Below are 25,510 nucleotides of genomic sequence, written 5' to 3'. Positions count from 1 at the left end.
CTTCCATACATAAATTTTCAGGACACAGTCCAGTCCATAGTAGCATCTCTGTGCAATCTATTAAAGCATTCTTTTGAAACTATTCTACTCCAACAATATGTTGAATCACTTCCCAATGATTTTCTGAGAAATAATACAAAAAGTGATATTTTATTAAAATCTGTGTCATTATACAACTGTAAATAATGTATTAAAATACTTCACAACTTAAAAAAAATGTGGTTGTATGACTGTTTTGATTTTGTAAACAGAGAAGATAAAAGACCAAAAAATATTCAGGCATCTAGTCATCTAAATGGTAATGATTTTGATGCTGAGGATGTCTGAAACAGGAAGGAAACCTGAGAAATATGTTATGTTTTTATTGGATATTTTATTTACTTACATTTCAAATGTTATTCCCTTTCTCAGCTTCCCCTCTGAAAACCTTCTATCCCATCCTGCACCCTCCCTGCTTCTATGAAGACACTCCCCCACCCACCCACGCACTCCCACCTCACTGCCCTGGCTATTCTAGGGCATCAAGCCTTCAAAGGACCATGCACCTCTACTCCCATTGATATCAGATAAGGCAGTCCTCTGCTACACATACAGCTGGAGCTCTGGAGGGTCCCTGGGAACTCCGGAGGGTCTAGTTGGTTGACATTCCAACTGCATGACCTGTTTTCTCTACCTAGGACCTTACCCCTATGCCAGCAGTTCCTCCAATTATGAACTCATGAATAATATCATTTATCAGTTAATGGGAACAGACTGCTTATAATCCCATCATTTATTTTTAACCTCACTTAAGAACCTATATGTATTTTCAATGGTTGCATTTGGCATGCTTCTAGGATGGCCTCAAACATATGTGAAATTTGCCAAATGAAGAGGTAAAGAAGAAATTTAAAATACAGATTAAAAGCTAATAATCTAAACCTAAAATGTAGAGGCAAAGAGGCAAAGCTCAGAAAATTAGGATCAAAGGGGTCTCAGGACAGACCCCCTGGTTTACTGTATACCAGCCTTAGGGCACTCCTGGTGATGCAGATCTAATCTACTTATTCAACTATTTCAATAAAATTACTTTAATTTAGCCAAGCATAATTCTCCTTCACACACTCTGCCCTCTTGTTTAGGGTTTTTAACATTTTTTTTTAAGGAATCTAAACAGGGAAAGACAAGTCCTGATTTTTTCTGTGAACCTCTAAGTAAACTCCTGAGTAGTGTGGATAGTCTGGAGTTGGGGTTGTAAGTACATGATTGTGTGTGTGTGTGTGTGTGTGTGTGTGTGTGTGTGTGTGTGTGTACTTAGATCTGGATGGACATATACTCATGTGATCATGCAAATGAAAGCCAGAAGTCAACCACAGTTGTTCCTCAGAGGCTATCAACCTTCTTGAGATGTGGTCTTTCATTGTTCTAGAACTTGCCTCATAGGCTTAAAGTTGTTGACTTTGACCTCTGGGACTCTGCCTTCCTCTTTCTTCCCCAACCTGGGATCACAATTGTATACTACCATGATGGAATTTTCAAAATCTGTGTTCTAGAGTTTAAATTCAGGTCTTTCTGCTCAAAGCAAGCAACTTTCTGTCTGTCCTGGCCATTTCCAATGTCATGAACAGGGGCTATTCTTATTCTGTGATATGCATGTTTTACAAATTAAGTTTCCAATCCATCCTGATGAAATTGTTAAACAGTTTCTGACTATGAAATATTTCTCTATGACAGGCTTTATATATGTACCATCATGTAATCATCATGGCAATCCTATGAGATATTTGATATTATGCTCAGCATGTATCCCAGGTGCTTTCTACTGGTGTGATAAAACTATGAACAAAAACAACTTATGAAGGAAAAAAATCTAGTTCAGTTTATTAACTATAGTCCATCATGTATGGAAGTCAGGGGAAAAACTCAAGGTAGGAATCTGGAACCTGGACCTTAAACAGAGCCCACAAGGGTATACTCTTTGCTGGGTTGCGTTCTCTGTCTTGCTCAGCTGTTTTCCTTTTATAATTCAAGACTACCCATCCCTGTGTGGCACAGCTTATAGTGAGCTAAGCCTTTCTCTATTAATAAACAACAAAGAATATCATTATAGAAGGCCCCTAGTATGATCTAATGGAGGAAACTCTTCAATTGAGAGTTTCTCTTCCCAAGTGACTTGTTTGTGTTAAGTGGACACAAACTATCAGGCACCCCTTGGAATAAAGGTCTGAAGAATGAAGCAATTCAAACAGCCAGTAAGGGATGGATTAGTCAGCTTTGCATTACAGTGGGAAATACACAAGACAATAAACTTAAAGAACAGTTTTCATTCTGGTTTCAGAAGATTTGGCTGATACTTCTTTAGTTCCATTGTTTCTGGATCTCATAGTGGCTGAGAATCAAAGAGAACAGTAGAGTGGAAAGAAGGGGCCAAGGACAAGAAACATCCATCTAGCACATTCCAACTGCATGACATGTTTTCTCTACCTGGGTCCTCACCTCTATCCCAGCAGTTCCTCCAACTATGAAGTCATGAATAATATCATTTATCAGTTAATGGGAACAGACTGCTTATAATCCCATCATTTATTTTTAATCTCACTTTGGAACCTAGATGAATTGGGGAAATCAAGTTTCCATTATGTAGGCATTCTGGTAACATTCTAAATCCAAGATGTAAGAATGGCTAAGAGTGAAATTTGAATCCAGAATCATCCTCAAAGAACACACTTGTTCTGCTACCTCTTAGTAAATGGAACCACATGATATCTTTTCATTTACTTTGTAAAGAGAATTTAATACTATACCATCATTATCAACAATGACAATTTAAATTGGAATGGGATTATTGTCAAGATTTAGAAGCTGATTTATCTTCCTTCCTTCCTTCCTTCCTTCCTTCCTTCCTTCCTTCCTTCCTTCCTTCCTTTCTTCTTACCTTCCTTCCTACCTTCCTTCATTCCTTTTCTTCCCTTCTATTTCCCTTTCTTTTGTTCTTTTTTCTTTTTCTTTATTTCTTTTTCTTTTCTTTTGTTATTTACCAAAATAAACATCAAGATTATTTTGTTTAAGAGAAAACCTAATAAGAGGTTAGAAAATCTGGTTTGTCCTACCTAAACTCTCTGTCATAAATGTAACTTCATATTTTATTTATTAATTACTCTTTGTTCTTGATAATTTTGCACATTTATACAAAGAAACATGATCATGTCCATCCCAATTCTTCCCCAAATCTTCTCAAATACCCAACAACTTAGTCCCAACCCAATTTAATGTCTGCTTTTCTGTCTTTCCTTTCCTCCCTCCTTTCCTTTTTTTCCTTGGCTAATATTCACACTAGGGAACTAGAGGATCGACTACATTCATTATATCTCTATATTCTCACCTGACAGAATATTTTTATGTATGTGTTTTCCAGGTTTACTGAAAAGCCCTGTGAACAAGACAGCCTTAACACTGATTGCTGTGAGCTCCTGCATCTTGGCCATGGTGTGTGGCAACCAGATGTCCTGTCCACTTACCGTGAAGGTGACTTTGCATGTGCCTGAACACTTCATTGCAGACGGTAAGAGCCCAGCATTGACAATAATCCACAAATACTTATCACGTTGTACTGCAGTGATCTATATCACTACGCATGGCATAATTTCAGAATTCTTTAATGTATAGTACGGGAACAAAGGTGAATCCCATGGCTCTAGAAGAAGCACTACTACTTTAAATGCCTGATTATTAGAATTAAATGAAAGGGTACTTTTGTTATGTGTATAAGGATAAGGTTTGTTAACTAAAGGATTTAAAAAAAAAATAGTGAAGAAGGACTGGGCTCCTTGAAAAAAAATCTAAGAGCTTGATCAAGATTCTCAATCCTGTTTCAAATTAAAGATGCTGTGCAAATGGTATTACATAGTTAAAAGCATATGACAAGGAAAATCGTCTGAGTTTTACTAGAATTTTTGAATGGTCTAGGGAATGTTCGTATCTTGTTCCCTATAACTGTGCTTTACAAGTGTCTTGGAAAATTCTACCATTTATTCTTCAGCCAATTAAATTGAATTAATGAGACACTGTAGTCACCATGGTCATTAGCAAAATGTGTCCAAGGAACTGATTAAGATGCTTGATGCCTATTGCTAAAGTGCCCTCTAAAAATGTCCATGTAGTTTGTTTCCTCCAGAGGGGTGTGCAGGCCCCTACTCCCCAAACTTTTCTATTCACCTTACTACTGCAAATGTGCTAAAGTTTAACATGAGTATGCCACTTTACTTAATTTCTATTTTAGTTCTTAATAGTTAAAATACATTCTTTGATATTTTTAGTCATGTATAAGATGTAGCCTATTTACTCTCACTTCCCACCACCGACAAACTGCTTCCTTCCTACAAGTTTTTCTATCCATTCATGTCTTTTATTCTTTGTGGCCCACTGAGTTCAACCAAGGACATATATATGACCATGGGTTTAGGATTATCTACTGAAGCTTTCTGGGTGTAGCATTGTCTACACACAACTAAAGATAAACTGAAGGCGATGTTTCCCTTTGACTAGAATCCTTTTGTGCAGAACATCTGCAGGACAAGAAGACTGTCCTGTGAAATCTCCCCTTCTCTGTAAATCAATTTAGTTATTCACACTTTTAACATATATACAAACTGAATTATGTTGGTAATAAAATAACATATATACAACCTGAATTATGTTGATGATAAAGTATACTTGTGGCTGCCACTGTACATATTTTATGAGTGTCAGTTATTTTTTAAATCTATATAAAAATCTCCTGTTTCATCCCTATTGTATTATATGTAAATATAAGACAAGGTGTGTGTGTCTGTGTGTGTGTGTGTGTGAGAGAGAGAGAGAGAGAGAGAGAGAGAGAGAGAGAGAGGGAGAGGGAGAGGGAGAGGGAGAGGGAGAGGGAGAGGGAGAGAGAGAGAGAGAGAGAGAGAGAGAGAGAGAGAGAGAGAGAAAGTACCGAATTTATAAAAAATATACATAATTGGTTTCATGGAGCTCAGGGCTAGATCAATTTCCAGAGTCCATGAGTGGCTGCAAAATTATGATGGAATGACAGGAATGACAAACATAAACTGGAAAAAAGCACTTTGAATGGCCTACCCCAAACCCAGACACACACTCACCCCCAATCACCTGTCATTACCCATTAGCTATTATATTTTACGAGGTAGAGATACACAAACTTTAGTTATTGGTCTGTACATGTGTAGAAAACAAGATAAATTACTCAACACTAGGGTAAAACAGTTCGATGGCAATGTGCTCAGGCTTAGAGATGATATAAGACTTACATCAAATGTTTGTTACTTCATCTACTTTGCCTTTCATAGACTGAGTCTTTGTATATTAAAAACTGGGATGATAAGTCTGTTTGACTCATAGGTATACTATGAACATGATACCTCCTTCTTCTAGGTGGTTATCAAAATTTTTAGACAGAATGCATCTAGGTAATTGAAAAGTAAAGGGGACACCTAGAAACATGCAGAGAAGTTTGGTGGCCAAAATACAATACTGCCCCCCTATAGGGAAAAGTTAAAGAAAATTCAGAAACTGGAACTTGGTCCCCTACAAAGTGGAACTGACTTTCTGAATTCTAGAGATGAACGTGTCGTCATAATCCATTTTCTCTCAGCAGGAATACTAAGTTCAGGCAGTACATGAAGTCATGAGGATAACTTTGTGTCTGTTTCTTCAAGACACAGAGAGAACGTGTCCTCGAGTTATCCTCAAGTTTTTATATCTCAATATCTCTGAATGTGTTTCTCATCTCATCCCTTCAATAATAGTTCAGCATGGTCCTTACCAATCACAGATGACAGATAATGAACAGGGATTCATTCATTGATAAATAAAAGCCAGTCTGCCCTGAAATAGAGAAGAGAAAGAATATATCATTTATGTGCTGTGTGGTTCAACAGGGTATTAACTGTAGTTCCTAGAGAAAGAAGGCTGTTACATAGCAGGAGAAGGAGCAAGAGGCAATGATAATGTCTATTTTCCTGGACTACTGTCATCAGTTAGCACTGATAATCATAAGTGCACAATAATCTGTCATAACTATATAAATACAGATAACAGGTGTACAGTTTAATGATATTTTAGATGTATTTATACAGTTAGATTATATGTAGCCTTTCCTTAAAATGGCTGGGTACATGGTGGGTAAAATCACTACAAAGCTTGTCAGAACAGCTCATGTCAACTATAAGGAGCTTCAGTTGAAACCATGTCTCCTAAAGACCATATTCCTATGGCAGCTTTCATCCTTTTCCCACTGTACCTCTCAGATGCCAAGGTAGTGTACCTTTCTCAGCAGGGAGAGCTTTCAGCCAAACTTATCCATTGAGCTGTCTGTGGTACTGAAATATTAGTTGGGGCTGAGTAATGTGTCCCGTCTTCAGGAGAAAATGAATTCTGACCCTGTGTTCCTGTATAGTTATACTTGATGCTTAATGCCCATTATAGGGAAAAGGTCAAGGCGACATAGCACTTGTCTAGACCCCAGCTGGCAAGAGCAATGGATACTGACACAGTTTTTATCCAAGCCTTTAAAAGTCTCACCCCATTATCTACTCCCCCCTCCAGATTTCTTCAAGACCACAGTGCCTTTTGTCCACTAATGCACACTGAAGAAATGTAACAAATCTGCACATTAGCTTATTATTTAGTGTTTTTATCTGGATGCTATCTATAAGACATCTGCACATGTCTAATAATCCCCCCAAGAAATAGTTAACCAGATTCTGGAGGCGAAATCTGGGAATTATTATTTCTGAGAATGAAAAGATACCTTGATGGAATTTTGAAAGATATGCTGTATGTTTATTTTTTCATGATTATGACTAATGTCTAAGGCTGTAAGTTAAAGGAAGGAAGATAGTTTGTGCCTCGTGGTTATGTAATTTCTACTCAGAAACACTTGACATTGTTGTTTCATGTCTCTAGCAAAACAGTGACATCATGGTACAAAGACATGGCAGATCAAAACTCCTTGTCTTATGACAACTAGGAGGCAAACAAAGAGCAGAAGGGGCAATACGCATCCTGAAATGGTGCACTCCCTGAACATTGACTTATCTCTTCTAACAATATTTGACCTCTCAATAATGCCACCTGAATATATTGTAGTTACAGGTCATTTGATTCCATCAAAACTTTTATTATTTTTTATTCAATATGAAAACTCAGTAAAAGAGACTCCATGTGAATGGATAATATATTTAGATTAATTATATAAGGTAGTTGCCCTCTAGAGTAGGTTCCTTCATCAGGGATTGTGTATGTACTGGAAGGGAAACTAAAATTATCAAATATATTTGTTATACATATCACTCATGTACAGCTCAATTTACTGAGATGACTTCATTCGATACTTGGACCAAAATCATAAGGCAGAATTTATCATTTTAATTTTGCATATCTGGAAGAGTGAAGAAATACCATATAGAAGGGGAGAAAATATAAAAGCTTCATTTTTCTTTTACCACAGTTCTATATCCTACCATTCACCAAACTTCCATTAAATAAACTACTATAAGGATTAACAGTGTTGAAAGGGCCAGCTCTTGGAGATCACAGAAGGCAAATGTAGTACTCTGAGTATGGAAAGTAGAGGCGTGGTTTGGTAAAGACTTATTCTGCTGTTGACCGTGTGACCTTGTACCTACTTCCTACAGTTCTTAAGCTTAAGTTTCATTATCTATGAATTGGGGATAATAGCATATTTATCACCTAAAATTATTGTGCAGAGTAAATGAAATAATGCCCATGAAGCTCTTAGCTGAAAACAGAAGACCTAGTAATGGTTCAATAAGTCATATAAATGCTAGTAGTAGTAACAATGTTTTCTTAATATGAGAAGGGGTTCATTGCAAGGTAATGAGTCCCCATCACAGAGAACCTGCGAGAACAGATGACCCGACTTCATGAAGTCATAGAAGTGAGGAGAAGGCATGAGTTGGATTAAAAATATATTCTGCTTCATTAGAAACCATCTTATCAGAACCTAAATTTTCAAACCACTTCATTTTTGAATATTTTTACAATATTTTATTTTGTCTTTAATATTTCATCTCTGATTGTCACCCATTATTTTATGACTCTAAGAAATAATGAAAGATTCTTATGTGTGAGGTTAGGAAGACAGAGTGTCTGTAGTATATTTTCCTAATCAAAGTCATGAATTTAGCTCTAACACATACACACAGAAATACACAACACACACACACATGAGATATTTGAATAAAACTATAATTCATACAAATATGGTTATTATAGAAATATACCTATGTTAAAATATACTTTTATTCAGTTCAATTTGAACTATTAACCTCATCATGTTGGATGAAGTAAGATAATTAATTGTCAAGTCTCCTCTGATTCTTATGACTGAGCTATTTAAAGTCTGAGTGTTCGTTCTGAGCCTGGAAAATCAAGTATAAATGCCCACATATCAGGAAGCTGTGGTTTATTGGCATGCCACACTGTGGATGTTTTTGAACACATATTTGTTTACAATGAATCCTCTCTGAATTTTTCTGCTCTCCTCAGCCCGTTTTGTCTTTTCTTTCAACTCAAGAGGGTAAGGTAATATCCAGCTTCGTGACTTTAACAAAGGACGAGGTTCATAATTGGCTGCAGAGCTAGGTTGCTGTGATTTGAATTCTTGGGAGGAGTACTTTCAGTCCTGAGAAGGGAAAATTACACCACACTGAAAGTGACTGCTTAGCCACAAGCTGCCAAGAAATTTGTTTTAAAAAGTAGTTTCTCAGGTACCCTGTTCTCTGGACTCATCCCAGGCTTTGTTTTAAAATGTTCAGTGTTAATCACAGATGTTCAAAGGCACATCATGGTGCAGGTTAATTGGTGGAAGTGCTGCAAAATATGGCCTCTGCCTTTTTCATTCTTAACTCATCTGCACAGACTTAATGTTAGTTAGACAAGGGGACTGTCTTGTTTCTGTCTGCTGCTCTCCAAACCCTGACCTCTTAATTATTCTATGTGAGAAACAATGCTCCTCGCTTTAATGATATGCACTCCTCCCATTTCAAAGCTCAAACGACTTTCCTTGCTTTATACTCTCACCTTCATTACATACACATAAAATGCTCTTCACGTCAGTGAGTATTCTATGCACCGATATTATTCTTGCTTTTCTGAAGACAATCTGTCTCCAAACTGCTGCCTGTGTGTCACAGAAATGGCAGTGTTACCCTCAAGACTTGTCTCTTGCATTAAAACTAGACTCTAAACTCCACTTTTTAAAACTCAAAATTATTCTATTTTAAGAAAAAAAATCTCTGAAGTTACGCTTTTCAGAAAAGAGTTCAATGACTTCCATTGTCCTTTATCATCCAAACTGAACATGCCCTTTCTGGCACTCTGAGGCCAGGTTTTTGGGTTTTGGGACTGTTGCACGTGTCACTGTGTCTACTTGCCCCAGTGTATCACATTAGCTGAACTGTAAATTGACTTCCTTTTCCAACTCAGCTTGCTATAGATTTTTTTTTGCTACTTGTTCTCCTTCAACTTTCCTTTATTCCTTTATTAAAAGTATTTCTATTTGTGATTGTACAATACTTCGGTTAATTTCAGTCTGCCCCACTTGGTTGCAAACCATAGAAGATAATATTTGTTTTATACATTGTGCTTAGCACCTACAGCAGTGCTTTGGACAGGTGTCTCTTACCCTAAAACATTTGCTTAGTAAAAAAAAAAAAAAAATTAAATGATTATAATGAATAGACTTAAATTTTCCCCAAAGAAAGGGAGACAGGATGCTCATGTTCAAAGTCTATTATAGTGGCTAATGGACACTCTGACATGGTAAATATGCAATAGACCTTGCAGGGGTTGCAGGTAGACCCTGATGCCCTGAGATTTACCACCTCAAGAATCTAAGTGCCAGAAATTTAAGGTTACCTCTTCTGTGATTGACTTCCCTCCCTACAGTTTCTGCACTCATCCCCAAAGATAAGCAACTTCAATCAAACTCACACCCCAACCCTGACTCAGAAATGAAACAAGGTTTATCTTGGAGCCCAGAAAGAGTGAAAAATATAAATTGAGCTGAGATTCAGTGTGCCCATAGGGGAGGAGGCAATGAAATACCAATAAACCACATTAATATGCTGAAACCAAGCAGAAGTTGAACTTCAACCCAGACTTAATAACTATACGTGAGCAAGTACAGGAAGAAGGCAAGGCTAGGTTTCAGTCAGAATTAAAATGAGATCTGTAATGAAACTGGTAATATAATTATAAACTGTGAACGCTTTTTTTCCCTCTCCTTCTTTTTCTTATATTAATGGGAAACTTGCTCAGCAATGGCTTGGCAGTGATGCTGCAAGCTCTGAATGTCCCCTAGAGTGGACTCTTTTTTTTTGCAAACCTCTTCATTAAGAAAGTCTAAATTTGCTAAAACGTAGAAGGAAAAAAAATTGCACTTCAAGCCATTTCTTCCTTAAATAGTAACTGATCTCCAGGTTAAATGTGACAAGGGGCCTCAGGAAGAACAAATCTAGGAAAACCATTCTAAGCAGCTGAACATGTTCAAGCCTTTATAGCTATCACAACAGCCAGTGGGATTGAGTGTTTTAATGACACTCTATACTAAGATGTTAGCTTGGCTTCCAACCAGAATGAATTGTTACTAATTTCCTTCCTTACAAAGGATAAAACTGTGTTTGACATCCACAATTAGAGACTAATTTCTGTGTTTTGGTAGCAGTCTGAGTTAAAAAAAAATGTTCCTAGGAATTGGGGGACAGAGAGTGGTTGCAAGGGATAGTAAGATTCCATTTTATCACATAATCATATCCAGTTGTTTTAAACATAAGTCTGCATTTCATTTTAGACTGCAAGGATAGAAGGTGGATTGGGAGCTCTCATGAGATAGAAATCAAGTTCCTATGGGTAGAAGCCACCATTAGTAGTTTGGTGTTTGCAAATGATGCAGGAATGAGATACTGAATGACAAAATGAAGATAACTCATAGCAAGGTCAAGTATGTTATGTAACCCAGGAAGAGGTGGGATCTAAGCCCAATGCTGCCTCTTTCCTTTGAGACCTTGGGTATATTATAACACCACCCAACTTCCCCTTGCCTTGTTTGAACACAACGTTGGGGAACTCTGATCAGAGAAAGTGTCAGTCACCTGATATTTTTGAATTCTCTTTGCCAACTCTAAGAAGTATAACAACAAGAAAATGGTGCCTCTTCTTGTTACTTGCTTATCTTTTCCTCCTTATAAACACAACGTAAGGCTTGACATAGAGTCTTCATGCATAAATCTATGTAAGTAAAAAACCATGAGGGAGAGCTTACCTTCTCTCACCTTAAAAGAGTAAACCAAGTGCTTTAAGTCCTGACAGTCACTGTTACTTTATTCATTCAAATCATTACACATGCTTTCCCTCCTCTCTCCTCCTTCCTCTCCTTCTCTTTCTCCTAGTTTCTGTCTGGTCATCACATTTTTCCATGTCACCTTCTCTATGATATATACTAGGGATGTAGCAGTGAATAAATCCAAACTCTGGAATTTCCCAGTTTAGTGGCAAAAAGAACATGAAATATAGTGTGTAAGTCCTTTCATGATGTGTCTGACTGAATGCTGTTGAAGAAGCACATTAAGGATAGCTAAAACATTGAGCTATGGATAACTGATGTTGCTGAGGGAGGTGCTGATAGTATATGTTATCCAAGCTAGGTCTTAAACCACTGCAGCTTGCCTAGCGGACTAGGGTTGATAGCATGCTTCACAGTAAGGGGAAAGGACATGTCTCTGCATTTGTGTAGGCTTTGTGTGGAAATGTCTTCATAATTGCAATAACAATATTACTAGTAGTGAGAATCATTTATAGAACTATTGTTAAGCACCCTTCTCTGTGCTAAATGCTTTGCAAAGCATTACCTCATTTATTTGTGTAACCTTATAAACTATGTCCACTTACAATGTAAGGTCTGTGTGAACTTACATAGGCCATATGATAATAAGGATGTCATTTAACTCCTTTTGCATCATATATACAGAAAGAATAATTTCATGTTAACATGTATATAATTTCCTAGCATTGATGCAGAAATGAGCTACTGAATGACAAAACCAAGGGAACACATAGCAAGGTCAAGGATGTTATGTAACCCAAAAAGAGGTGGGATCTAAACCCAATACTGACTCCTTCCTTTGAGACCTTGGATATATTATAACATCACCCCAATTTTCAGGAAGCATCATTCAGTGACTAAGACAAACTCAACCATGGTCATCGCTGTACCTCCATAAGTATTTCATGACTCTGGGTAAATGTCTACTTTCCAGAACACAGTATCTTCATTGTAAATTATGGGAGAAATCCAAGAATCCATGATGTGTTAGTCATTTTGAAAGTAGGAGAAACACTAGAATTTAAAACCTGCAGGACGTTATAATATGTAAAATAAGCTAAGCACAGAAAGACAAACAACATATCTTCCCACTCATATAGAAGCTAAAAATACATTATCTCACAGAAGAGAAGAGTAGAGTGCTGAGTACTGGAATCTGGAGATGGAAGGGGACAAGAAGATGAGAAATGATTGTTCATTGCATATGAGCATGTCATTAAAGAGGAGGATTTTGCTCTAGTTTCCTATAACATACTGTAGTAATATGATTAGCAAGAATTTATTCCATTTTTTTCAGAATGATTAAAAGAAAAGATGTTGGCTATTTTTAAATCAAAAGAAGTGATAAACACTTTTGGTGAGAAATCTGAAGTAATAACTTCCCTGAATTAATCAGTATACAGTACTTACATGTGTTAAGGATTTACATTGTACCTCATACACATGTACATTTGTGGGTCAACTTAAAAATATTCATTTATGCTATGAGGAGTAAGATCTCCTATTAGTATCATGTTAGTGTTCCTAGTCTTGTCTCTTCAAGATGGTTCAAGTCAATCCGTGTAGCCAGATAGTCCCTGGTGTCGATGCTGAGAGCAGAGGCAGCTGAACAAACTTCCCACAGCCCACAAATTGCCATTTGAAGAAAGCTTAGAAGGATCACAGCCAAGTTTCTCTGGGGACTGCAAGCTCCCAATGCTGTCTGGATGAAAAAGAAAGTTGTGGGAAGTGACTCTGGTGGAGAAGATATATCCCCATCTCTAGTTCTCAGCTCCAGATGCCAAGGGACCTTCAGCATCCTCAGTGCCAGTGAGAGTATGGGAGGGTGAAGCATGCAGTGTTTTGCAAAGGGAGATTATGAGATGAGAGGAATAATTACAACCTGTGCATCCCCCACCTAGCTCTCAATACCCAGCAAAGCCTTGCTATTTTGCTTTCTTCCTCAGCTTCCCCCTTTGGGTTATGTAAAGCAAGTATATCTTCAGCTGCTCAGCTTTAGGATTCCCCAAAGCTGTTGGTAACTCTGGAATCTCTGCTAATACCCTGGGCAGCTGGTCATCAGACTTGCCCCTCAGTCATTGGCCACCAGGATGCTCCTGGCTATGCCTTCCTTTATTTTAACTCTGCTTCACATTTGAACTTTTAGAGTAAATTCAGACTTTCAAATTTGCTGAGCTCCGGATATGAAGTCAAATTTTGTGAAAAGTTCAGATGTAACAAGCAAGCATTAAAGGTGGATGAGATGGTGAAGAGAACATGAGCTACAGAGTAAAAACCCATCCATAGGAGTCAAATCTATACCCTCCCACCTACTAAATGTGTTGTGAATGGGTCTTGATACCTCTTCTAGTCACCACTGGCATCATCTTTAAGAATAAAACCATGAATTTCTCCCTTACAGGGAAGTGATGAAGATAAATTAGGGAAATGCATAAATATTCTCAAAAGTTCTTGCTTAGTAAGTGTTATTCCTACACTCAATGACATCATCCTTTGGTGGGCTTTGGGAAAGGCATATTTAAGGACTATAACAACTGAAGTCAGTGGGTCACAAAACCAGATTCATCAAGGTTGACAGAGAAGAGTGGGTATTTACCATTGGACAGAGGGACTTAGGTCTTACCCCATTAACTGAAATAGGATGGATAGGGATTTAGAGTGAAGACCTATATTTATTTTAGGAATGAGATGGGAAGGGTAAGGACAAGATAAATTGTCTTCCAGATAAAGGGGGCAACATGAGGGAAGGTGTGGTAAACCCAGGTTTAAAAAAAAATGTACGGAGGCTGGGGCTCAGGAGAGAGCCATCCTAAGAGAGAAGCCCCATATTTATCTTTCTGGAGCTCAAATCTAAGGCCTTTCTTACGTTAGTCATGTGTTTGAGCACTAGAGATAACACACAGGCCCAGTATTCAACTTCTAGCCTAAAGGTGGCTATGGTAGAGCCACTAGACATTTTATTATCTAATGAATGGTGTAGAGGGAGAGAAAACTGTGAGACCAACATAAAAGGAGTGTTTAAAAGAATGTGTACAGGCAAGAAAAGGTCACAATGAAACCCATTACTGTGTACAATTTGTGTATGATAAAATACTTTTTAAAAGGAAGAACTAGGAAGATGATGACACAGTGAATAAAGTGACTGGCAATTTACCATGAGGACCTGAGTTTGGATCCCTAACACTCACATATAAAAACCAAGCATGGTTATTAGCATTTGTAACATTAGTTGAGGGAGAGGCAGAGACAGAAAGATCTTTGGAGTTGTCTGGCAAGCAAGGCTAACAAAACCAATGACCTCTGGCATTAGTGAGAGACTTGCTTAGAAAAATAAAGTAAAATAAGCTAGAAGGTAATACCTGACACCAGCCTCTGGCTTGCTCACATCCATGAATTCCTGGATGAAAACAAATACTACATACACACATACATTACGCTTACACACACACACATACACACACACACACAGAGAGAGAGAGAGAGAGAGAGAAAGAGAGAGAGAGAGAGACAGAGAGACAGAGAGACAGAGAGACAGAGAGACAGAGACAGATGAAGAGATGAATCAGTAGTTGTTAAAATAACTGGCTCTTTCTTAGAGGACTAAAATTCAATTCCTGATACCCATATGATAGCTCCCAACTATCCAGGTCTAGGGGATCAGACACCCTCTTTTGGTTTTCATTGGCAGCAAGCACACAAAAGGTACATAGACATAAATTCAGGCAATCATTTACTCACACCCCACATACACAAAAAAAGCACACACACACACACACATGTTATTCAGAGTTCACACTCTAGAGTTAGACATACCTTGATTCAATGCCATCAGTAGGATTTCTCAACTCATTGATGTAACCAATGAAAGTTATACTTGTAGCCCACTTCTTAGTCTGTAGAATTGTGGGAATTAAATGAGATAGCAAGAAAGGTGTCAGTACAATGTTCTGCCAGCAGGAAGCACTGGCAATGTTACTTTTTATCAGCATCACCATCATCACCACTTCCCTATTCTAAGTTGCCTTCCTTTGTTAAACGATCTGAATTTCTTTTTCTGATCAACAATTACTTACTCATTATCTAATTTGGCTAAGTCTAAGCTATAGAAATCCCTGCATTTACTACATGGATATGAATGTTTATAGCTATATGGCCTTCATGTTGTAATTTAATTGCTTTAGAATTATCTTCATCTGTAAAATGGGGAAAAGACATAATAAACCAATTAAAGGAGTAGTCTTATTTGATGTGTGTGTGTGTGTGTGTGTGTGTGTGTATTTAGTAAATTTCTAACAATGCTACTTTAAAGGCAGAGAGAGGACTTCTTTCATACAAAGCCCCAGATTCCTAAGGTTAGTGGAATAACCGGCCACTGTGTAAAAGGGGCTTGAGACTATAAAAATATGAAGCTAGCAGTTCTGCCAGCAGGGTGTTGCTGTAATCGCTCCATATGATAATGTCTGAACAGGGGCATCAGAGCCTAGAATAAAAATAAAGGAGTGGTATACAGCTAGAGCTAGAACAAGGAAACAGCAAACTGATTGCATTTAAAGAACCAGAGGGACAAGAGCCACTGCGGTTATGCCATGTGCCTTGATTCTTGAGGGCCAGGACATTTAGGTATCAGTGGAAAAATATCAAGGGAAGTACTGAAATAGAGCTTAGTGGTAATGTGCTTGCCGAGCATGCAGAAGGCCCAGATTCTTTCCCCATCACTGTAAATTCATGTCCAATGGAAGAGGAAGGCACATCGAATAATATCCCTTTTGCAGGCTGCTAGGTTGGTAGTCAAAAGTTAAAGCACAAATGCCAGAGTCTGTGGCTTTAAATCTTATCTCCAGCCTCTTCCTCAGGAAATATGAGGATCCAAATATAACAAAATTCAGTGTAATTGTCAAGAATGCATGGTCACTAGCTGCAAGTGCCAGGCCTGTCATAGGATAGTTTCCAGAATCTGCTATTATTGATTTTGTTCATGAACCATCTTCCTTTTATATGATCAAGAATCAGATGCCAACCCCTTGACCACATTAGAAGGAAATGAGTGAAATCAAGACAAAGAAAAAATGTAAGCAACTATGAAGAACACATAGTATTAGGACCTTTAAAGCCCTTCATGGCTGAAAATTATTAGTAAAAGATGTCAATGCACTGTGTGAGCAAAATTAATTTGTGAGATATTTGAAGACTGCTCTGCTGAGTATTTGAATGGTTGGAATATTATCTTACCACAGTATTTGGACCAGGTTGGAGGATGGAGAGAGTCTCAGTCCTCAGAACCTGGGCAGGTGCTGACCTTACCCACAAATATGAAACTTCCAGAGATAGATACTTCCTGAAGAGATTTAAAACTAGTTTTCTAGGCACTGGTATTATCTTAGAATCAGAAGTCTAAGAGGAGACCTAGGGACCTGATGTCATATTTGAAATATGGAATCAATTAAAATGGCAGCTTCTACCACCTTAAAAAGGGAGCAGATGGGCGGAGGGGTGAAGGCACATGGTAGGCATACTGCCAAGAAACTAGCTTGGCAATTTTCTAAATTATAGACTATTAGAACAGGAAGTCATCTTCAGTCTCTTCTGTGATTTTCCACATATAATGCTTTGCTTCACATACTCCAGCTGCATAAAATGGATATTTCCTGAAAGCTTGGATTCTCTTTTTCTCCTTTGCAAATAATATTTTTCTCGTGAATCAATCCGCTAGCCCCTACACTCCACCTAGACACTATGTTCCTCATGCAGCTCATGTGGAACTTCAGTAAACAACTCTCTGTGATGCCCAGATTAAAATGGACATCCTTGATCTTGCCCCCCACAAAGCGTCCTATGTATTTAAACTCCAAGGCTGATGATGTTCTCTTATAAAATGTTTTCATGCTAAAAATGCACTACCTTCAAGTACAGATTTGTTTCTTCTCATTTTATAACCACTACATTTTTTCATAGTGGGCAGCATGGAATAGTAATTGTATATATACAGCCATTTACCATTTAAGATGATAAATAAATGCATAAGATAAGTCTGAAATATTCAGTAGCACTACTATGATTACAGTCACTGTTGCAATTTTATTTTTAAACCTCAAATATTAACAGGCCAAGTGAACATGACCTTCATGGTTGCAAAGCTCTGTAAGGACCAAGATAGGAGATAGCTAAGGATGTTCCCACCGAGGTTGCCCTAAAAAACCTCTTAGACAACTTAAGTGTAACCTAAACGCAAAGCTTCTCTCTGTAAGAAATGGAGGACAAAATGCGAAAGATTTGGGGAAAAGCTTCAGCTTCTCCCCTCTCCTCATCTCACCTGTTGGCTCTACCCCCAGGAACAGGTGGTTTCCTCATACCCTGTGCTCACTCCTTGATAAGATCCATGTAGGCAACAAGAACATACTAAGATCTAAGATATAGTGCATGTTTCAAAGTCACTGAAAAGACGCCAAGCTTGAATTTGGAAGCCTGTGGTCTCATTTTCAACCCTTCAGCTTTTACCCCACCTTCACACAGATCCCAGTCATTACTAGGAATCTAAATAAACATATTGTCTGATATTCTTAAGAATAACTGGTAAGACTCATCATGTACTTCTCACATGGCAGAAAGCATGGTAGGAATATTACCCCTAATACATTCTTTAGTCATTCAGAACTTGCTCATACATTAAACTTCCCATGTTCCATTTGTGTTGTGGGGTAATAGAGATGATCTCCTGCAGAAGGCAGAACTGGTCCTGCCTTCAGGCTGCTTTCCTTCACAACAAGGAAAGATCAAAGCAGATTTTCAAAGTGACAAAGTAAACATTGGTAGCAGTGAATATAATTAAATCCAGGAGGAAGAAAAGCACTTGACCTTCCTGTGTATCAGGGGAAGACCCCATTTAAGAGGTAGTATTTAAACAGATATCAAGGAGTGAAAAAAGAAATGTGCCAAGGCAGAGGAAACAGCCGGTCTAAAGCCAACTGAATGGCTACAAGACTAGAATAATATGATCATCATAACTGGTGCTGATGCAATGAAGTGGATTGTAGAGATGCTCAAAAAAGTATGCAGTCTTCTATCCAAGAGGTATCTTTGTTGCCTTTACATGATCAAGAGAATTGAGGATGTGAGAAAGAGCTCAGGGCATGGTCAGGGACATGTACCATCTGTTCTGATTGTATGCACTGCAGTTGATTGAGCTGCACCACTCAACTCCTGTGAGCTAACATTCATGTGAAGCTTTCCCATTCCAGTTCTGGTCATATGTTCCTGATTTCTCCCCACCACAGTTCTCTATTGCCCCGAACCATTTCCTGCATCTTCTTTCTTGCAGACATAGCTCAAATTCTTCAGCTAACTTCCTGCGTCCCTCAGAGTCAGTAATTTCATAAACTTCCTTTTAAATACCGTGTTTCAGGATCAGATCAAATGTGCAGCCCCCGCTTAGACTGCCACCCATCTCATTGACTGCTCAGTGCATTTAACCTTCTTAGTGACCACTCTCCATCTGACCTTGGTCTTCATAGGCCTATTCCTTGAAGAAAACGAATTAAACTAAGCCATATGAATATCTAGAATTTCAAAGGTTGAATAATTTGGTCAGGTAGAATTTTAGAGAGCATTTGGCACAGCCAAACACTCTTCAAAGGAATTCAACCATTTCTAACTTGCTCAATTTCGTTTCTAAAAGGCCCTGTCCTTCTGTGTTGCCATGGAGGATGCTACTAGAATTCTCAGTGCCCTTTTCCATAATGGAAATGAGGATGTCCAAGAGAAACACACCATAGACTAATGGTCCTTTTTACCCTGGGATACTGTTTATGATTATTTCTCAGAAGTGATTTTTAATTGTTTCATCTAAAAGGTATGCATCTTCTCTGCTCCCTCTGACTCTTTGTGGAGGCCTATGAATTGGATCCAGCTATTAGCAGCACTTACCAATTTCCTCTGAGTCTTGCTGGCTGAAGCACCAGGCTTGGAACAACTTTTAATTTTGTTTTTAATTAAATTTCAGTTGTTTCAAATCACTCACGTTTAATGCCATTTCTTTGCAGTCCTTAGAGATGGCAAGGGCTGTGCACTCCTACTTACACACACACACATGAGCTGATATGGATATATCTATGGCAAGGCTAAAGACTGACTCCTGGCCGAGGTCCAGAGCAGAAACAGGCAATTAGCAAAGCAGAAATGAGTCATAGAATGGGCTTTTGTTTGTGCTGTAATATCTTGAGCTAATATGATGCTTAAGCAAGAGGCTTGGTTATTGTATTTGTTTTTGCCAAACTCTATTTGAACAAGGCTGCACTCTCTTTTATTTCTTGATAGGATTATCAAATATATGTAGGTAGTAGCAGTATTGAGAACACTAACATTTATTAAGCACTTATTATGTGTCCAGCAGTGTTTTAAGCACTTTACATATATTGCCTCATTTACATTAAACATGAGTAATTTGAAACACAGAAATTTAATTTACATATATTACCTCCCACGTTCCTATGAGATCATTATCCACATTTTTATAGATGTGCAACCAAAACCCATTTTACTGGATAGTTATCATTTTGTTAGTTAGATGCAGGGCCAGAACATGAACACTAGCTACCTAATTCCATATTTCTGCTCTTCAATGCTACCTTGGATTTTCTCTCTTGTTCTAAAAACACAGTAGGGCTTCATCATCTAAATGCATTCAACAGTGAGAAAAAGAACTTATCCACTGGTTTTTTACACAAGTGAAATTGACTGAACTTTATTTGTTCTTTCATGAGGCTTTCATAGTGCCCATTCCTGTTGTGTAAATCATGTATGCATCATAGGGTTCAATATGGAAACACAAAGTCATAGCCTGCCTACTGAACCGTGTATTTTTTCAGATTCCTAACACCCCAAATGGACAATTTAACTTGAAAGCAAAAGCATAAATATATACCCAATGTCCTGGGCATTTGCTAGTTTAGTTAAAATCATTTGCTAGACTGTTAGTTCTGAATGAAAACACCTCTGTCTATTTTGTATTTCAGAAACTTTACTTAGCATGTATTCCTTGCAGGAAACACACATATATACACATGAATACATTTATACACACACACACAGACACACACACACACACACACACACACACACACACACACAAATATTGCTTAGTACCCACAAGAGCTTCTTTCGTCCTCCAGAGCACTTGCTCATAATTGGAATCATGTACATGTTGGTGAAACTACTTTTATTGTGCCCATCTACATAACACTACACATTTGCAATAGATAAACACCCTGACTTCCCATTACTTACTGAACTCTAGGACTGACACATAAGTGGTGGCTCCTAAATTTGTTAATCATTGGAATAAGCACATTTATTAGTTAAACACAACACTGTGCTATCCTCTCAATAGCGCAGGAGAAAAAGTAGAGAACCTGGAGTGTGGAACTAAGGATTCAAGTTTCCATATCTTGGACAAGGCAGGCAAAGGCACTTTTTTATTATCTCTAACTAATTTGTCTATGACATAGAAGGGAAAATGTACATACCTAAAGCCATAGCATAAGTGAGTGCCACCTGCTCTTAAAAACATTCCACACATTTACATAATTCCTATTGAAAACACTTCTGGAAAAGAGAAGCATTAATTTCCTCATAATTTTCAGAATATGTAGAAGCACAAAGTGGGCAGTAAGCTCTCACAGATATGAAAGAGTTCTGGGTGATTTCGGAATCTTGAATAGCTGTTTCTGCAGAATGAAGTATGGTATTGGATATTAAGGTACATGCATGTGCTAATACTGAAGCCCATGAGAGAATGTGGGTGGGGAGCGATGCAATTTGCCTCTTTTGCTTCCATTTGACAACATCTAAGGCAGCACTTTTCAGACAGTGGGCTGGAGGCACCATTTGTCATTCATATACTCATTCAAAATGTTTTAATGATTGTCTGCCAAGTGCTAAACACTATAATAACAGATGTTCTGTCAAAGATTTGTTGGATATGGTTCTCCTGCAGAAAGTTCATTCTCTTCTTATGGAAGAAGCCCTCAGTATTCCCACATCTTTTCTCATGGGGCACACTCAGTGAACATGTACCGAATTCAGATTCTTTGAAAATGACATTGTGGTAAGAAGAAAGGTGTCTCTTCCAGGCCATCAGGGAAGATATCAGGTGGATTAAGTTACTTGTCTTGTTGCTGTGACAAAAGCAATTTGAACAAGGAAGAGTTATCTGGCCTCACTGTTTGAGGGCATGTATGTCCCATCATAGCAGAGAAGGCAAGGGGACAGGTGCTTGTGGTAGTTGGTCACATTGTAATCACCATGAAGAAACAGAACTATGATTGCTCATAATTTCTCCTTTATGTTCAGTCCATGACCACCAGCCAAGAATGCATCTCCCCACTCTAAAACACTTAATCTCCCCACCCTAATTAGCATGATGAAGCAATTTCTCCACAGACATAATCAGAGGTGTTTTTGTTTGTTAGGGGATCCTATCAGATTGGCAATCAATATAAGCTATCACAATTGATCACTTGTAGATTAAAGGAAGAATTTGCCCTTAGATAGTCTAGTGAAAATAGAGATGGTTCCTGGCTCTGAATGTTTCAGAATATATGAACAAAGAGGTGAGAATCTGAAAATTACTTGTAGGAGGAAGAAAATGTGCCATTAGTCCCCAAGGCCTGACTGGGATCCCTTGACATCATTATAACAGAAGCCTGGTAATATAGTTCTGCCAACCTAAAGAGAGAATGATCTCTTCTTGGCCACTTAACCGTATACTCGATACTACAACTTTATCTCAACTTTACTTTTATTCCTTCCCAGCTTTCCAAATAGGAAAACATTACTCACTGTCAGTATTATTACAAATTTGAGATAAATATTAGCAAGGGATACATATAAAACGCATCCCCTTTCATATTTCTACACTCTGTGTGGTAAGTTGATGACTCTTTGGTGTATATATGCTTTCAGAATTTTTCCTGAATACCTATGTATACATTATAAATTTATATTTTATGTGTGAATGTTTCAGTACTGAGAAAAGATGCTAAGTATTGTTGGGCCACTGATCTTTCTTGTGAAGCACAATCATCCCAGTAGGGCATCATGCACAGAGGTATGTGTTACTTATTACTGTTCCATTTCGCAGAACAGGGGCCACAAGGCTTACAGAGTCAGGCAGTGTGCATGAAGGAAAACAAATGGCAGAGCTGGAGAACCTTTGGTCCTGTTGGTTGCAGAGCTGGACACTCTAAATCTGTTCTTTACCAAGTCTTTCTGAGAACATAAAGAATGAATTTATGTTTCATGCATCATATACTAGAAACAAAGTCCGCAGCCACAAGAAGGCCTACTTGAGCCCTAGAGTCTTCTGTTTGATCTGCAAATAAAAATTTTATCCTTTGTCTCCTTAATACTCCTAGAATTCATAGCAGGGTTAAGCAGGTGAACAGCTGATAGCTAAGGATGCTACAGAGTGGATAAACTGCAGATCTCTTTTATTATGCAGCCCCAAGTACCAATATTACATCTTTAGGCAGCTGTTCTCATCTGTGCCAGACAGTAAAAGCTGTTCCATCAACATGATTGTTGAAGCCTCTGATTTTTGGAAGCCTTACCTCATGTAATCTTTTGTAGTATCATAAAACAATTAGATTAAGGCTCAGCATTAATTTGAGTTATTGTCCAGTTTCCAGAAAATATCTCTTGGAAATATTACATGTCTTTGGAGATATTAAGTACCAATTACAATGTTATGTCACCTACTACCCCTTTGCACTCATTCTAGCACAGTATGATTTATATTTCAGTCATCATCTTCAGAAGTACAGTGGTTAGAGAATGAACCAGAGTTGAACTACTGACAAAAACAAAGTAAAACAAAACAGAACATTTCTTGTAGTGTGCAGACAGATTTTTCTTGAAATGAGAAGAATGGGAGGCATCCTAATAGTCTTGAATATTGTTATTGTCATTACTGGGTGCACTGTAATTTGCAATCTCCAGCAATGTATCTGTGAATTTCAGGATACGTACATGTGAAGTACTGAAGCCTTGGTTTTGTTGTCTGTAGAATGAGAATGCAAATAATATTCATATTTCTAAGGTCATTTAAAGATCAACATCAGTAACAGTACAAATTTCCATCTGACAAATGTATTCAGTAAGTCAGGGACACACAGTCCTATAACATGCATGCAAATGCTGCATGGTAATGCCCTTCACTTTCCTTTGGAGGAAGAGACTGGGAAAAGAAATATGAATCATTTTCCAGAGCCATTCAAATGCTGAGTTGAAGGGGCTCCATTTAGATCTAGCTCTGCTGGTTTCAACATCTGTGCCTTTTTCTCTGAAACTTTTTCCAGATGATAGAAGAGAGTGGATGGCAAGAAATCTAGAGAAAAATAGCAATATATAAGTGTGTGGTCACACACACACAAACACACACACACACACACACACAAACACACACATAAAATGAGGGGAAAAAGCATGCAGGTCCCTGGGTGTAAGTCATTTGGTTGCCTTGAACCTATGGTGTAGTAATGAAACAAATCCAAGAGGAATTGCTAATATGCTTACTCTTAGTGCTCACCATTGTGAGCTGCCTTAGCCAACAGCCGTTGACATATGTGCAGGATCCTTGGGAGGAGCAGAGAGAAGCACATCTCACAAGATGAGGACAGAAACAAAGAAGAGGAAAAGATCAAGGAACATTGCTAACTTGGCAGACACAGAGTGGTTCAAGGGTGTACACTAAGTTCTTACTGGGATAAAGATTCACATCTCAACTACACATTTTTGGACTGTTCTCCTTCTAAATGTGCTGATCCTAATTTTTACCATGCATCCTTCTTGGGATCTGCTGTCACTCCTACGGCCTTTACTCTTTGGTGACTCTAAGTCACCGCAGATAATACTGTGAAATATTAGTGTATAAGAGGACTAGCTACTGGGATGCGGTATATGTCAACCTAGGGGAAATGAATAAGTAGGTGAAAGCAAGGTGATTTTTTAAACATGAAATTAATGTTTTGCAGTTTCCCAAATGGGACTACCCTATTGTCCAAACTCAGAAGCCATTGTCTACACAAAACACAGTTCCTCATAGAATTTTATGGACACATAAATATGCAAACATTCCAGGACACATAAATAGTCAATTGTGTTTATATAGATTGTGTGTGTGTGTGTGTGTGTGTGTGTGTGTGTGTGCGTGTGCATGTGTGTGTGTGTGGTGTGTGTGTGTGTGTGTGTGTTGTGCAATCATACACATTATGTGTATGGGTAGAAATTTAATTACACACAGAAAAACATTTCTTACTGTGTAGATTTTCCTAGAATAGTGCACTGTAAATCTTAAAACAGAGACTACACTATTCATAGATAATTCACCTGAAATTTACTTAATGGCATCAAAAACTCTATAAACTTTATTACAAAAATGCAGACAAAGAAGTTAGTAAGCTTACAAAATTTATTCTTCTTACAATAATCAGAAATAAGGGGCTAGACAAGGCTTTGAGGTGGCCCTCTTTGGCTTCTAACAGAGCTCCTCCCTGACTCCATTTTTAAGTTCATGCCTTTCTTTTTCAGCTAACACAAAGGAAAAGATTTTTTCTGTTATAAAAGTTAGAAAATGGGCTTCTGGGATCAGGATCCAATACATACTATATTCCTTCCAAAATGAATAATCTAGGCCAAATGGGATAGCTCAGTAGGTAAATACTATTGCCACTGAGGCTGAGACCCCAAGTTTTATCCTGGCCCTCACATTTTGGAAGGAGAAAACCCACCCTTGAAAGATTTCCCAGCCTTCTATTTGCATGCTTTAGCATGTGCATCCCCATAAACTCCAAAAATGATAGATAGATAGATAGATAGATAGATAGATAGATAGATAGATAGATATTAAAAATTAAGAACCACTAATTTTAGTTCAAAGTAAATCCAATATCTAGATTAGATCTGACTCATAAATTTTCAGTTAAGTACTAATGGAAATCTAGAGTGGGGAGAAAGAAAAAAGGAAAGAAAGAAAGAAAGAAAGAAAGAAAGAAAGAAAGAAAGGAAGGAAGGAAGGAAGGAAGGAAGGAAGAAAGAAAGAAAGAAAGAAAGAAAGAAAGAAAGAAAGAAAGAAAG

The 25,510-nt window shown here is 37.9% G+C and overlaps 1 protein-coding gene across 2 annotated transcripts in view; it reads left to right on the top strand.

The window, feature by feature from the left end:
• Positions 1 to 25,510, top strand: part of Astn2 (astrotactin 2) — a 931,927-nt gene that overhangs the window by 367,606 nt on the left and 538,811 nt on the right. For both annotated transcript variants that reach the window (XM_028779954.1, XM_028779955.1), the window contains one exon: positions 3,395 to 3,541. In XM_028779954.1, coding sequence (XP_028635787.1) covers positions 3,395 to 3,541 — 147 coding nt within the window. The remainder of the gene's footprint in view (positions 1 to 3,394; positions 3,542 to 25,510) is intronic.

Source organism: Grammomys surdaster, unplaced genomic scaffold (assembly GCF_004785775.1).
Source record: "Grammomys surdaster isolate TR1022 unplaced genomic scaffold, NIH_TR_1.0 363, whole genome shotgun sequence".
Lineage (NCBI taxonomy): Eukaryota > Metazoa > Chordata > Mammalia > Rodentia > Muridae > Grammomys > Grammomys surdaster.
This window is presented reverse-complemented; position numbering and strand designations above follow the sequence as displayed.